Below are 16,631 nucleotides of genomic sequence, written 5' to 3' on the forward strand. Positions count from 1 at the left end.
ACACACACACACACACACACACACACACACACACACACACACACACACACACACACACACACACACACCATGGAGGCTAAAATGATAGAGAAAAATTAAAGACCTAAAGATAGGGCTGGAGAGCTGGCTCAGCAGTTAAGAGCACTGACTGCTCTTCCAGGGGCCATGTGGGTTCGGTTCCCGGCACCCACACGGCAGCTCACACCTGTGTTAACTCTAGTTCCAGAGGCTCTGACACCCTCACACACACACATACAAGAAATAAAAAAAATTAAAAAGACCTAAAGATAATTAATTACGAATAAACGGGGAGAGCCTGTGTCCTGGAACAGAAAGAGCTGTCAGAGGTTAAGACCCAGCGGCTGCCACTGCTCCTGCCTTCAGGGGGAATCGAACCAGGGCCCCATCCTTTGCTTTCAGTCATTCTAATTGTTTTGGTTTAACAACATGAGAAAGAAAATCTTTCCATAAAGCCTTTCTCCAAGAGGCAGAACTTAGCACACAGGGAGCAGTATTTCAAAGGAAAAACAAAGGCACATAAAAGTAACAATCAAGAGAAACCTAGTGAGTAATCGTCTAAATTAAAATTCTCACTGTACTGTCTTGTAACTCGACAAATTACAAGAAAATAACTCCCCCCGAGTTTACTTCTAGAAGACTGAAGTAAGGAAGTCCAAAAGGAGAGCTAAACAAAATGATATGAAGAGGTTTTTTTATTTTGTTTTTTTTTTTTCTCTTTCCTTTTTTTTTTTTTTTTTTTTTTTTATTCTTGAAGAAAAGTGTATTAAAATGAGCCTCTTTCAAAACAGGCTATATGTTCACTAGAACACTGGGTCCTGTCTGCCGCCCTCACAGAAGGCCATGAACCCTAACTGCTCCCATGCTGACCCCTTGACTTGGCACGGCTGGCTCTCTGCCTCCCCGTGTGAGCATGGTGGTAACAGTGAACCACGGTGAGGCTGTGTACACCTACCTACACAGGGGTGGGAGTCAGGGGGAAGGATGTCCTGCTGTCACCCATGTTTCTGTTTCACATACTCTGGGGTAGAAGCAAACCCAGCATTCCTGCCTTTTCATGCTGGCTGCTGTGGGTGGGCCCTCTTCACTCCCAAAGGCATGGCATCTGAGAATGGGGACATGCTATAGAACCAGCATGGCTCGTTGGTTCTTGTCATCCTGACTGGGCACACCGCATCTTAAAACCCAATCCTGTAACATGAGGTCTCTCTGTTTATATGTGGGCCATGGCTAATGTAGGAGATATACATTCTAATCTTCATTATAGATTTGAAAAGATGGCTTAAAAGCCCCTTAAAGCGAGCAGAGTTGATGGTGATAGACTGAGCACACGGTGGAACATGGCAGATCCTCCCAGTTGATTTAACTTACTTCGACATCCTTTTTCAGTTTTTCCAGGAATATCTTTTTGTTGTCATCATCAATATAGATCTTCTGGCCCTCATTGATGAAGTCATTATCCTTTAAAGTTGGCAGCTCTTTGGCCTAGAACAAACGAGAAGAAGAAGGAGCTTGAATAAAGCCTAAAAAGCTGCATGCTCTCTCCAACCGGGATGGACAGGGATGTTGGTTTTGCCCACCTAGGCAGGGACAATGAAGCAGAAGGTAGCTCAATGCGGCCAGGGCGAGCCAGTGAGCAGACACCACTGGAAGCAGTCCCACTGGGCATGTTCCCCAGGTGACACCTCACGGTTTTCAGAAATGAAAACGATGGAGTTCTTTGGTTCACTTTCTTACAAGAAAATTTCCCAGTACTGAACATGTATTCCGGGAGTACTTTATGAGGAACACTCTACTGTGTAATTCAATATGACCTACCCTCTGACCCTCTTGGGTGGCCTAAACTGAACTTTGGTTACACATAGCATCTTGTCTCACAAAGTCCCATCCATCAGCTGTGTGCTGATGGGGAGAGCATCCGACCAGAGGTCTGGCAGTTGTTCCTCAAAGCCTTGCTGCTGTTGGATAACTCCAAACAAATAATATTTAACGCATAGTGGATTAAGATGGGAAATTTTACCCTGCACAAGTAACCACAAGAATGAGCAGCAGAACTCACTGATAAGCGGATATTATCCCAGAAACTTAGAATACCCAAGATACATTATGCGAAACAGAAGAAAACCAAGAAGGATGACCATTGTGTGGATACTTCATTCCTCCTTAGAATAAGGAACAAAATACTCATGAACGGATATAGGTACAGAGACAAAATTTAGAGCTAAGATGAAAGGATGGACTATCCAGAGACTACCCCACCTAGGGATCCATCCCATCATCAGCCACCAAACCCAGACACTATTGTACATGCCAGCAAGATGTTGCTGAAGGGACCCTGATATAGCGGTCTCTTGTGAGGCTATGTCAGTGCCTGGCAAACACAGAAGTGGATGCTCACAGTCATCTATTGGATGGAACACGGGGCCCCCAATGGAGGAGCTAGAGAAAGTACCCAAGGAGCTGAAGGGGTCTGCAATCCTATAGGAGGAACAACAATATGAACTAACCAGTAGCCCCAGACCTCATGTCTCTAGCTGCATAGATAGCAGAAGATGGCCTAGTTGGCCATCATTGGAAATAGAGGCCCCTTGGTCTTGCAAACTTTATATGACCCAGTATAGGGGAATGCCAGGGCCAAGAAGTGGGAGTGGGTGGGTAGGGGAGTAGGGCGGAGGGAGGGTACAGGGGACTTTTGGGATAGCATTTGAAATGTAAATAAAGAAAATATCTAATAAAAATAAATAAATAATAAAAAGAAATTACTGTGAGGACTGAGATGACACACCACACATGAAGCAGTCAAGTATACACTGGGGGTGTGTGTGTAACACACATCACATTAATGAAGATGAATACCATTTCGCGCTCACCCCAACAGAATCCCCACATGTGATAGGGCAAAGTCTAACCCTACCTCTCATAACCCTGGATACTCTGTACTGTATTACTAAGCTTGCTGTGAATGTCACAGGCATTGGGGATGGATTTAGGATGGATCAAGTTCAAAAAAGGGCAGCCAGGTTGGTCAAACAACTTATAAGGGCTTATTGAAAGGATCAAGAGGCAGAGAGGCAAGCCCTTAGGAGGGCAGCTGTGGCTGAGGAGTCTAACATGGTTGGCAAATGCCCCTCTCCCAGATGCTTTCCCTAGAACAGTGCTTAGAACACACCCAAATCTGGAGGTAGTCAGTGCAGGCAGGGTATGGCTGGATTCAAGGTAAGGTATCTCTACTTCTGTGATATGTACAAACACACAAGCACTCCTAAGTGTACAAGCAGGGGAAACCTTTCCCCCGCCATCTAGCGCTCCCGTCTCTGTATCCAGCATCTGGACAAACCAGTGTGTGATGAGTCCTCTCACTTGCCTGCCGACCGTAGGCTGACCTCCAATCAGGAGATACAGATTAAAACACGTGGTTCTAGATAGAACTGGACCCAGGTTGGCTGCTGTGGTTTATCTAGGCTCATCTAATGATTAGCTGTGTGTCTCTGAGCACGTGACTCTTTCTGTGACTTGGCTTCTCGTCTTTAAGTAGGATTACTAAGTAGAGGGCTGTTGTGCGAATTCCACAAGTCATACGTGTCAAAGGGTGGGAGCAGTGTTTGCCATGTGAAGTTACCTCGAGCCTCCTGTCATGTTTTCAAGTATGGCTTCTTTAGGCAAAGCTGTCACTGAGAAATCCTGAGCAAAGCTATCTTCTTTTCTAAAAGGTGTCACATTAAGATTTACCTAACTGGCTGTGACTTGGACCAGCTGCTTGGTTCTGCTCAAACCACTTCTTCAGCTGAGTAATGGGAAAATAACCCTAGCTATGCAATAGGGCTAGTGTGTGGACTGGAAGGCAGCATGCAGGCTCGCCCATTAGAACCGGTGGGTTCGCTTTCTCTCTGCCCCTGCTTTCTGTTTCCTAAGGGTTTACAGGCCTGGGCTCATTTACCTATCTCTGTCCACCAGTAATGCAAAGCATGCTTAGGACTTCCTTAGTTTTCAGTGTTTATTAGTCACGTGGTACTCATGGGTTTACGACGCAGCCCTTTAGGAGGCTGGACCTGTTGTGTGTTAAGTGCTACTGTCTGCACAGGGTACACACTGGACAAATGCAGTCATGGCAACACTGGCCGCTCTCTCAATGCCTGCCTCAGTGATTCCACATCTATAAACTGCTTTGTCAACCTCAACCCTGCCTGTCTAGAAAACCTGAGATCTTTAGCAGAGCTTACCCCAGTAGAAATCCCTCACTAATATACCATGGTAAAACCTGAAAACTCAAATAAGACTAAAATATGGCCGTATTCTAAAAATTGGCTCTAATTAATCCTTATTCTCTATGGTTCAACAACAGAGTTAAAGGATCCTTTCTGGGGAGATTTAGCTAGAGGACATGAGATGGACACACCTTGAATGAAGGAGTGAGGACATTCCCATGCTTCCCCATGGAATTGGGTAGACTCAAGGTAAAAAGCAAGGCCTCAAACTTGGATTCATATTACTTACCTCTTTTATACTTAAAAATATCAAATTACTATGACTTTTTACAGACCCTCTGAATAACCAAAACCAAAAACATAACAAAAAGTGTGTTTTACCAAAATGATTTAACAGAAGTGTTTTTTTTTTTTCAAGCAAGGATTGTGTGGGCATAACTACTATCATTTGTGCAGCTTAGTAAACAATCCATTTTGAGGCTTATAAATCAGAAATTATGCAGAATTTTGTGTTCAATTAAAAAAAATCAAGTTAGCTTTCAGATGACAGGTTAAAATTACTACGAAAATTAAATTTGTGTCTGTAGTAACAAATATAACTCTAAACACACAGAATTCAAAGTCAACAACACTGGGTTTTATTTTTATTCTGTATCATATACAAAACAGCTAATTGTATTATAAATAACTATTGGCAATAGCAAGGTGAGAAACACACATTTCTGAACATTAAAACACAGAGCCCACAACATGGGGCCGCACTTTTGTTCTGCATCCGAACATTACCAGGAAGATGAAATGCTCTGGTCACACTTGAGTGCATAATGCAAACAGGATTTGGTACCAGAAGGTTTCAATGCAGAGGATTATATGTATCACTGTGCACTGAGATTAAAGGACTTGTATTTTAGAATGAGATGAATTTCTATTCGATGTGCTCATTTAGTAACCTACTTAATTTTTCTTCCACTGTAAGCCTCAGTGTCAAAGATCGCTATTTGGTGTGCCTCTGATGGCTGATCCTGTGACCCTTCAAGCTGAACACACAACTTAAAAGGCATGTAGTCACTGCCAGGGACTGCTTGCGTTCCTCATTTACTCGCTATCAGAAGCTCACCTAAATGAAAATAAACTTGTAAAAAAGAATAAAATTCTGTGCTTGTCGCAGAAAATCAGTTCATAGAGTAGAAAATACCTCAGAACTGTCCTGTAAGGGAAAGAAGGTAGGTAATCCTTGCGCTGGGGGTGGGATAAAAGCAGTTTGATGGAATAACATCACATGTATGGTATCAATTTTGGGTAACAAGAGATACTAGGGCTTTATAATAAAATCAGTTCCACTTCCCCAAACAGCTAAGCCACAAATTTGATACATGAAAAGTCAAAATAGTCAATGAGGGTGAGGTTCACAGAGAAGAGCAATGATAACATTAGCCAATGAGGGTGAGGTTCACAGAGAAGACAATGATAACATTAGCCAATGAGGGTGAGGTTCACAGAGAAGAGCAATGATAACATTAGCCAATGAGGGTGAGGTTCGCAGAGAAGAGCAGTGATGACAGGTGCTTTCCCACAAGGTTGCATCTAGTGACCTTCCCCACCACAGAAGGGAATGGTAACCTAAGGACCTAGCTTGGGAAATGGCCTAGTACATCTTACTAACTTCTAATTTCCACAACAAAAACAATGAGAGTGCATATCTGGAATGTGACCATTTCATACATTCTATTGCAGAATCTCTGTTTATATGTAAAACATGGAAAGAAAATAGATCTCAACATACCCATGGAATTGTGCTCAAATTAAAAGCACAAAACTGTGTAAGCTTAACTGTCACGTTGCTATTTAGAACTGTTAAATTCTAGCTATGGGCTCTTTCTCTAAGTATGTTAAGCTAACATGTAAAAAACATTACTTAAAATACTTTCACATTTTAATGAATATTAAGTGGCCATATAAAAGGTAATGATTTGGTCTTGCCCCATAAGCAATGACATGGCAGTCTCCAAGAGCTAAGAAACAGGACCACAGAAGTAAGTTTGTTTCAGAGGCTGGGGAGTTGTTTCAGTGGTAAAGAGCATGCACTGCTTTTTGAGAGAACCTGAGTTCAAATCCTGGCACCCACTCAGCTGGCTCATTACGGCTTGCAACTCCAGTTCTAGGGGGAATCAACAGCTCTAACCTCTACAGAGACATTCATGTGCACAGAGCCACACACAGAGACATGTATCTATATATACATATAATTAAAATAATAAAAATTAAAATGAAGAGTATTTGTTTAAGGTTTGTTCCAATTTGGTCTAAAGATTCTGGTAAGCATATCTATTGTTGGTGGTAATGTACGGGATGTTAAAGGCTCCAGGGAAGTTTCTTAAGTCCTCTCGACTCTGGTTTACCATGAACACGGCAAAGGTCTTTGCCTGCCATTCTAAGAATTGCACATACGCAACAGGCTGGCTTAAATTTAAGTCACATACATGTTGAACATCTTCTCTCTACCCTAATTTTAGCTAGAAGCAACTGCCTAGGAGTTGCTGGCTTACAATAGTTCCTGTGTGCTTGAGTGTGCTTCTGATGCAGCTGAGTTCTGTCGGGAGGCAAGTGACCCTAAGGCACTTTGCCTTCACACAGCACACATGTCAAATAGGCTGGGCGATTTCAGTGCTAACATAAATCTAGGAAATGTTCCTAAGAATCCTCTGTCTTTCATATGGCAGGCTTACCAGTCTGGAAAAATTACAAGTGAATTAAAACCTGGAAAACCATGCTTGTAAGTAAAGGCTTCAGCTCATCTGCAGAGCACCTGCCTAGCACGGAAGGGGCTCACTCCTGGATCCCATCTTCAGCATCACACGCAACACAAGCAAAACATCTCTACTTCCCAGGATAACTCAGGGTTTCCTCAGTCTCCCAGGCTTACTGAGACATGCTGATACAATGTCTGAGAACACGTGTCTGTCAACAACATCAGCATGGCAAGCTTTGCATAGAACAACTGTAATTCTGGTGACTCTTAAGTGCAGGACCCTAAATGTGGTTTACTGTGAATCATAATTTCTGAGAGGATTCAGAAAGGTTTGAGTTTTAACCCACAGATTTCTATAAAACCCTGAAATAAATGACCCAATGATCCAATCAAATCCTGTCTCCCCACACCCTTCCTTTTTTTCTTTTTTAAATCTGACCTGTCATTAGACTACCCAATTAACTCACTGAGATGCCCCTGTCTGGACTCAGATCCCAGACTTGATGCCTGGTCACAAACTCCCTTTTAAAAACTATCTCTGATCCCCGGGTCTGAAGTTCCTAGTGCTGTCTTTCTAAGGTCTGGGGCAGAGGAAGAAACTCAAGGACGGAGCGCTTGCTTTGCATGTGTAAACCTTAAGTTAACTGCCAGGAGGATTTCAGAGGGAAAGCAACCAGTGAAATAATGAAGCCCACTTCTGCTCTGAAGGGAACCCATGCACTGTGCTTTGGGTGGCCACTGAAGAAGGAAACCATTTTCCTTCCATCTGGGGAGAAGAGGGGAGATACAGAGTTAAGTTTAAAGGATTAGCTGCCTAGAGAGTTGGAAGTCCCCCACCATGTCTCCTGAGGTGACAGCTCACCTTGTGGGAAGGCATACTGGAGAAGGGTTTCCCAAAGAGCACACTATGTGCTTTCTGTACCTTCCTCAGGGGCTGGACACCCATCCTATCTCGCCTATAACCAGAGACTAGACAGGGATAGGGGTTAAGTATAATGGGGGACCGTTTAGAGACCTCAGCAGAAATGCTGAAAGGGGGGTTGGAAACGGAGTTTTAGGGGGGGAGGATATAAATGATCAATTCTATCAAACCTTCAGCCAGTCATAGGTAAAATGTCAGGTCCAGTGGCAGCCTTTTAATCACCAGTGCAATTTATGATGCATAAGAATCAACAAGGAGGCTTTTTGTAGCGGGTTATCAAAGTGTCAACAACGATTATTGCCAATATAGCTCTGTAAATGCCAATTGCAGGGCTGCTGCTTTCTTTCCAGTGGGTCCAAGGACGAGGTGACTTGTTAAAAGCACTCTTCTGACCCTTCTCCTCCTTCACACCGTCTTCACTTTACATGAGGGAATCGGACCTGCATTTGGAGAACTGTGCAGCAAGATGTACAAAATGCATCTTTGTATAAATGCCTGGAACTCTCTCTCTCAGGAACACTGGCTTTTTAAAGAGTCAGGTCAAATCCCCCAGAGATCGAGTGAGTCCAGTTACATTTTCTTTTGCTCCCCCAGAGCCCCTGCTGTGGAGTTGGCCTGCTGGCAGCTTGCTAAGGCTGTCATTTGTAAAAGGCAGTCTGCTCAGCTATAATTAGTAATTTGATGTCACACTGGAATTGGACCGAAGCTGTGAAAAGATCGACCACCAGGGAGATTCGAATTTCTGTCTCATTTAGAGGGGGCAAAACTGCTAGAGTCATGAATGGAAGATGCCCTTCCACTAAAAAGCAAAGAATTAAGGAATCAAATAAGCCATAGAAGCTGTCAGAATTTGACAATTTTTTTTGGAAGGACTCCCATAAAAAAAAAAAATCTAGACATCTGTATATACATGTTCGGATACTTGTTGCCATAAAAGTTAATTCCATTATTGTTAGAATGTAGGCCCTATCTCCTCCAATTCCAGCTCCATTATTATGCTAATGAAACCACACTAATTATGTATCAAGGTGAAATCCAAGGGAATGGGACTTGTCTGCACCTCTATCACTAAACATTGAAAATGACAGTTTTCAAAACTTGCCATCAACAAGTTAAAAGTACAGGAAATTAAATAATGACTCCAGCAAAGGTGAGAGCTGAGGCCACTAACTTAACCGAGCTGTGGAAAGCCTTGGGAATGAGGGTCTACTTAAAGGCGACTGAATGAGCAGGGCAGTGACGCACAGCAATTCCAGCCACAGTTACTCGATTTCCTCCCAGACTAAACAGAAGAAAGAGTATTTCAATAAATGGCATCAGTGACTATTCTGAAGGTGTTTATGGTTTTATTCATGAACCTCCCATGCTATGCTTCTAAGAAGAGTCCAGACTATTAATTGATCATGGGAAGAAAAATCAACAACTAAAAAAAGGGGGGGGAGGCAAAGGTCAGAGTTCAACTCTGGCAGCACACTGCTAACTGGCTGTAATTGAGTATTTCCGGATTATCAGCAGACTCCCAGATGGTGGAGCCACCCCACCCCTCCTCTCCAGCTGCCACTCTCCTGGGTGGTTGTCCGTTTTAACTGCCTGTGTAGGATTTCTCTTTGATTTCCCACTGAGACTCTGAAACACACGTGGATGGGTGAGGCGGCCCTAGAAAGCTGACCTTTGGGGGTGAGCTGCCAGACCCCTAAACCTCCAACGGAGTGGAGAGTGCTTTGCCTTTCCTCGGGGCAAGTGTTGCCATGGCAATGCGTGTACTGCAGGAATCACAGGGCCAAAGATTATGGACCAAGTGACCCACATCACACACCTGAAACCATGCATGGAAAATGCTCAGAAACCATGCATGGAAAATGCTCAGATCCTCAGGCAGCGGAGGAAATATAAATGGTTTGAAACCAGGTCATTTCCTTGATTACTTAAAAAAAAAAAAAAAAAAAAAGCAGAGACCCTGGGTGGACTGCTTTAGCGCCATCTTTAGCCTTCACACCTTGTTTTTTTCTGGTTAATACAGTTAATTTTCTCATCCATTTTCATAGCTTCTGGGATCAACATGATAAATGTAAAGTGAATAAATAAATAAATAAATAAATAAGAAAAAAAGGAGCCACAGAAGCCAGAGTAGGATCCCAGACACTGAGAAGGTGTCATTCAGAGATCTGACATGTGAGCTCTGGTGCAAGGAGTCTCTGAGGCTCACTCTCGGACAGTCACTTACCAACTGTATGGCCTTGGACAAGGTATCAAACCCATGTGTGAAATTGAAATGGAAACTTAAGGGTTCGTTGGAAAGTCAGTTGTGTTGGATGGTGTTTTGTTGGAAAACACAAAAAAGGAGTGGTTTCCTGAAGTGGACACAGGTGAAAGACTAAGGCAGACTTGTGAAGGAATGTTTAGCTGAGGCAGACACAGTGAAAGAATGTTCTGCTAAAGCGAGCAGGTGATGAAGGATGTTTTGTTAACGACACCACACATGCATTGGTCCGTCTTACACTGTGTAGTTGAGTTCCATTTGTCTGTACTCCAGAGAGAGAAACACACACAAAAGCTTCTGGTGGTGCACTGCAGTGTCTTACCTATCTGTGTTGTCAGGAAATCAGCAGTTTAATTCACTAGAGCCAGCAGTGGCAACTAGATCCAATCGCAAACACTTCATGGATACACCAGCTGTCCAGCTCGGTAGACTTGGGGTAGCAGACAGGAATCAGCAGCAGTGGCACTGCTTGGCAGAGGCAGCCAGGCCAGGAGGAACGTCAGGAGCAGTTCTCAGCTGTGCCGCTCTCAGTGAAGTGGAGATCAGTGAGGACTGTAAGCTCAGCCTCCATCTATGCTCCCTCCAAACGTCACATGTCCACCACGTGACACGTCAGTGTGTGAGTCTGTACAGCAGACATCACTCTGCCAATCAGTCAGAAACTGCAGCACACTCTATAAGTTTTTTGGTGTGTGTCTCTCTGTGGAGTCCCAACAAATGCAGCTCAATTAGTCAAAGCACGGCGGACCAATATATGTGTGTTACTAGCTAAGAATCCTTCATCATGTGTCCTTCACATGCTTGCTATAGCAGAACATCCTTTCTCTTATGTCTGCTTTAACGAAACGTTCCTTCTTGAGTCTATCTTAGTCACTTATCTGTGTCTACTTTAGGAAAACACTCCTTTACATGTTTGTCCCAGCAAAATATCTAACACAGCTGACTTTCCAAAGAACCCTTAAGTTTCGACTTCAGAAATAACTCCACTGACTCAAGAAAATAATCACTGCACAGTCTTTAACATGAGGAGGATCTGACCAAATGCTTGACAGTCCCCTGCATCCCAGGGCACTGACATCAGATAGAAGTACATCCCAGGGCAGGGATGTTTGCTGCTGTGCCACCAAGCAGAAGCCTCGGTTTAGGGCAGAGGTTAAGGGGGTGCAGCCAGACAGCTCTGAACCCTGCTGGTGAGGCCCTCGAGGTCTTTTCAGGAGGTAGGGCTGGGGAGAGGGGCTGACCCTTGAAGACGGGTGGAGGAGGAAGACAGTGACAGAGAACCTGAGGACAGCCTGTGACAGTGCTCAGCGACAACAGCTTCTCTCAGCTCTGCACAGTTGGGCTCTGACTTCCCACACCCCCAAGTCCTGCCATCCTCTAAAGCCACCACCAGGAGGAATGTGGAGAGGGATGCTGGCCATTACCCATGCCAGAGGTAAGAGCATGTCCTAGCGGAAGCCTGAGGCAATGAACCTCTGCTCAGCCAAATTCTCTATTCTAGGGGCTAAGGAGCTTTAGGGAGGAGGGCAGGGGAACTGTGGCTGCTGCTGGCTTCTAGAAAGCCTGTGGCCCTTCCTGGACATCAGGAAGTGTCACAGTTGTAAAATGTCAGAGGCCACTGCTTTCCCTTAGACACACCTGCTTTCCACCAATCCTGAGTTACAAGTGTTTTTCCTGGGTTTGGCTATTGCTGGAACAGCCCTTGTAGATGGAGGCTGAAGATATCAAAACCAATGCCTGGCAAGGTCTCTAGGGTCTTGGTGACATAAGTGGGGTGGTGGTGGTGAAGAAACCCAGCAACTGTCATGGAGTACAAATGCTACCTTGTCTATGTGCTCTTTCTTGGGCCGCTCTGTGGCTAAGATTTGGGAGTGTATGTGTGGCCCTTTAAATAATTACATATTTTCTCTCGAAAATATTAAGAGTCTCAATAATGTGCAACCTCTAGAAACTCCTCATGTGCTAAAAGTTAAATACTTTGCTCAAGTTTTTGTGCTTGAAAGAATGCTCATTCAGCAACCCGGAATTTAAGAGTCATTGTTGCTGGTTCTTAGCATCTTCAAGGGAGTCTGGATGAAACATAAAAATACACACTTAGTAAAAACACAAGGGGCAGCCACCATTTCCTGCTGTCTGCCACACTTCTTCACCACTGCAATCTGGCTTCTGCTCCTACACACCTTCTTGTGTGGCATGCCCTCTACAGCCTGGCAAACACCTGCTTACCACAGATGCCCAGCAGGTACTTGACCGAATGACTGAGGCTCTTGCTCGTTTTGGTTGTGGCTGGTGGTAGCAGGGCTCTCTCCCACCTAGCACTCTCTCCTCCGCCCTTTCTTTGCCAGGACCCCTTGTCAGCCTCATATGCCCCTGGGCACCTCTGTTCTGCTGCATTTGCATTCCACGTCTTTGCCTGCTGCTATGTTTCAGGGAGTGCAACGATCCTCTGGTCAGATCTGAAGGTGGTGAGTTGTCTTTCACAGCCTCCCTCGAGACACTCCCTGTCCTGGTCACCTCCTACATTTTATCTGAATAAATGAATTTGCTCTATATATTTTTCCGCCACCAAATCTCTCTGTAGTGTGGCTAGCTGTATACATACATGAACCCAGGCCCCGCTAGGGGCTACTGCACTGGTCTTGCATCTGACCTATGAATTCCACCTGGAGCCTGTTATGTGTCATGTCCCTCTAGCTAGCCTCCTAAGTGACCCAGTGGCTCTGCAGGACTTGCCACTCTTTCTCTGGCTCCTTCCCTCTTTGTCCAAATCACCTCAACCAGGGAACATTTTCTTTCCTGATCCCTTCTAGCCCGAGTAGCTTAGGTTCCTCAGCTACATATTCAAGCATGTCAGTTCCCTTCAGACTGCAGAGGTCCTCACACTATAATGCCATTTCCTACTTAACAGCATTATACCTGCTGGATGTGGTTGAGTGATCCATTATTTCAGTCCCTGAAGCTGACACAGTAACTATGAACTCAGACACACAGACACACACATGCACCTGCTGGGACAGTAACCATGAAAACACATACACATGCACACACACAGGCACATATGCACACACATACACACATACATGCACCTACTGGGACAGTAAAGACACATACACACATACACACACACACACACACACACACACACACACACACACACACACACTTCTGAATGAATAAAGCAGAGTACATGTACAAACTCACATAATTCAAACTGAAACAGAATGATATTTTAAAAGAACTTAATAAAAAATTTAAAAAGTTCTTTAGCCTAGCGTTAAATGGGACAGTAGAGAAAAGACCCTTCTGATATGTAGGGAATATGCAAGAGCTCAGGCAGCTTTTCACCAGGGCTAGTTTAGAGCTACATGTAGAAAATGTGTTCCAAATTCTGGTTTTTAATTCAAGTATTTTACTTTTGAAAAGGAATCACATATAAAACCACCTTTTCCTTATCTCACTTAGAATGGCAGGTTTTTTTTTTTTTTTTTTTTTTTTTTTAACAGTCCAACTTTTAGTCTTTGACTAAATAAAGGCATTCAGTGTTTGCTTCCCTGCCCTGCCCTGCTAGCTTGTTTAAAAGCCTTTCTAGCGTGTGAGTGCTAATCCTAACTTTCTGTCTCGTTCAGTTCTGTCTTCATCTACCAATCTGAGTTAATTACAATCTTCAAACTGACTTAAAACCTAGATCTGTCCAAAAAACTTCAGAAAATCCCAACTCTAAACATAGCTGTTAATGACGAATTGTTTCCTGTCAGCATCCAGGATATTTTCCAGAGAACAAACACACATGCACAGTTTAGAGCTGTTACTTGGAAATATTTCACTAACAGCAAACCCATTTTCTCTTTCTGTTTCACAGACTCTACATTAGCAGGTATCTTACCTCTTATTTACCAATACTGAAACATTGTATATTGAAACTTTTAAGACTGAAAGACCTCTTGACAATACTCCCAAGAGCCTGACCCTTCAAGTCTATAATTCTGTTAAAAGAAACCAAATGAGATTTAAGTTTTACGTGATTCCCAATAAGTCAGGAGATACAAAGATGCAGTCTCTCATCCCTCATTTTAAAAAGCAAAACCAACCCTGCCACTGTATACTTGAAAAATTGGATGCTCACCTAAGTCAGTATGTAATAGCCAATAAAAAGGACAAAGAAGAGGCAAAGAACAGAGTCAGGGTCAGGTGTCTAACTGGGGTAAAGAGGGCTTGGGAGCCCAGTTCTTCAACACCCAGGACTCACACCCTGAGTTCCACTTCAGCTAACTTTACAGTCTGTGCAGAGCAGGTTGCATGTGATCCATTCTGTCAACCACACACACAACTAGTAACTAGTAACTGTGGTATCCCTAGCCACTGAGGGAGAAAGGGGATGAAGGCAAGCATCCGTAGGCTGCAGGGACTGCCACGTGTGCTGGCAGCAGCAGCGCGTTGGTGGGGTATGAGAAGAACGGACACAAACCCTGTGCAGCCCCGCCCCTGGGTCAGTGAGGGGCACCCCATGCTTACCTTTTCTTTATCACTAGCTTCTCTAGCCACTGTCGAGCCCTGAAACACAAAGACATGGTTAAGAACGGACTTCATGGGGTGTTTGGTTCCCACGGACACAGTATGTAAGTGGTTCTGGGCAAAGTGGAGAAGAAAAAGCTAGCTCTGTCCTAGGTCCAGCCTCAGCATGCTCCGCTTGTTCCGACAGCCCTCGTCTGGTCTGTGGTTCCCCCTGCAAGTGTTCCTGTCTACTGCCCACTCTTCTCCAACCAAGTCCCTGTCACTGTTGCCAGACTTGTCACTCTCTGGTTCTTACCCACCTTCTTGGAAGTCAGACAACCTGCCGTCACTTGAGGAATAAACTTGCTATGCATTGATCAAAACATGAAAGGTTTCACTATCTTCAAAAGGGAGGTGGGCTATCAGGTGGCTGGGGCCACAAAAGCATTGGATGCCCTGTCCCCATATCCAACCTCTAGATGTGGACCATCCTGCCTCTGACGCTCGCTGTACTCTCCCCAGTGTGTTACTGAAGGACAGCTCCACTGAGCTGAGCACATCCCCTGTGAGCACTGACTGACTCCCTTACTTTGGAGATTGCTTCAAAGCCACAGGCTTCCTTACACCTCTTCTGTTCTAGGCCCTATGGGGAGCACTGGGGTACAAAGCGGAAGAAAACGCAGTCCCTGATCTCCACAGCACCTAGTCTACGGTACAGATTTTCAAAAGCAGCCTCGGAGATTGCTGGCCAAATGCCTGATGGGAGGCGGGAAGTCACCTCTGAAATCCCCAGGAGGCAGTGCTCAAGCAGAGAAACTTCCCTTTTTGCCGGGTATTTTAATTCATAAAGAAAAGCTAAGGAATGCATAGATAAGTCAAGTCTTACTTTAGATTTCTAAATATGTGATTCAGCAATCTGTGGCTCACCCATGGCAGAGTCTGTGTTTACTGACAAGTGGCTGGGGAAGGATCCGAGAGTTTCTGACTTGTTCTGCTCGGCACCAGATGCCTGAACTGCTACAGTGGAGTGTTTTACTAACGTGGTCATTGCTCAAACATACAACTTATCATCCTGGATCATAAAAGTGGCCAGTCACAAAGGGGACCCGTACGTGATTTGAACAGAACAGTTGGTTAGATAAGGAGAAAAAAAGGCCTCCCCATAACACCTCTCCACTGATATGTGCACACAGATGCAGAAACCCATAACACCTCTCCACTGATATGTGCACACAGATGCAGAAACTGGCAGCAGCAGGGGCTGGGGGTGGGTGGGGTCCCAAAATTGGGGAGTAGGGACAGGAGCAAGCTTGAGACACCCCAGTGTCAGTTCACGACTGCCTGGCACGTGGCATGCAGGACTGGTGGGTATCAAGCGCTTGGTGAGTAGCCCAGAGAAAACAGTTTCTTGGGGAGCAAGCCAGAGAAGCACCAGGTGGAGTTGCCACATGAGCGTCTATCCCAGCACAGTAGGGGTTAAAGGCATGCTCTGCCCCCACCAGGCCAGGTCCGCTTTCGACCAGTGATGGCTAGTCTTTATTGTCAACTTATCGTAATCTAGAAAAATCTGGGAGGAATGTCTTAATGAGGGACTGTCTGTGAGCCTCTCTGTGGGAGATTATCTTGATTATGTTAATCGAGATAGGAAGCCCTTCCCACTGTGGGTGACCCTGTTCCTAAGGCAGAGGATCCTGGATTGTCTAAAAGTGTGAGAAAGCACGCTGAACACGAGTGTGCATGTATGCACACAATCTGTTCTAGACTGTGGGTGTAATGTGTTTAGTAACTTCAGGTGCCTGTCACCTTGGCATGCTCACAACGATGGCCTGCAAGTCACCTGGAACTGTAAACCAATAACGTCAAAGGAAGACACTGTCTAGTTAGGGTTGCCGAATATGGGTCACTAACATCTTTCTTTCCTCTGTACACTGCCTTATAACAATTCTCTCTCTCTCTCTCTCTCTCTCTCTCTCTCTCTCTCTCTCT

The 16,631-nt window shown here is 44.6% G+C and overlaps 1 protein-coding gene across 2 annotated transcripts in view; it reads right to left on the minus strand.

Moving 5' to 3' along the window:
* The window catches only part of Pip4k2a (phosphatidylinositol-5-phosphate 4-kinase type 2 alpha), a 159,093-nt gene that overhangs the window by 10,384 nt on the left and 132,078 nt on the right, over positions 1–16,631 (minus strand). For both annotated transcript variants that reach the window (XM_021193206.2, XM_021193208.2), the window contains 2 exons: positions 14,667–14,705; positions 1,390–1,503 (listed from right to left, as the gene is read on the minus strand). In XM_021193206.2, coding sequence (XP_021048865.1) covers positions 1,390–1,503; positions 14,667–14,705 — 153 coding nt within the window. The remainder of the gene's footprint in view (positions 1–1,389; positions 1,504–14,666; positions 14,706–16,631) is intronic.

Source organism: Mus pahari, chromosome 3, assembly GCF_900095145.1.
Source record: "Mus pahari chromosome 3, PAHARI_EIJ_v1.1, whole genome shotgun sequence".
NCBI lineage: Eukaryota > Metazoa > Chordata > Mammalia > Rodentia > Muridae > Mus > Mus pahari.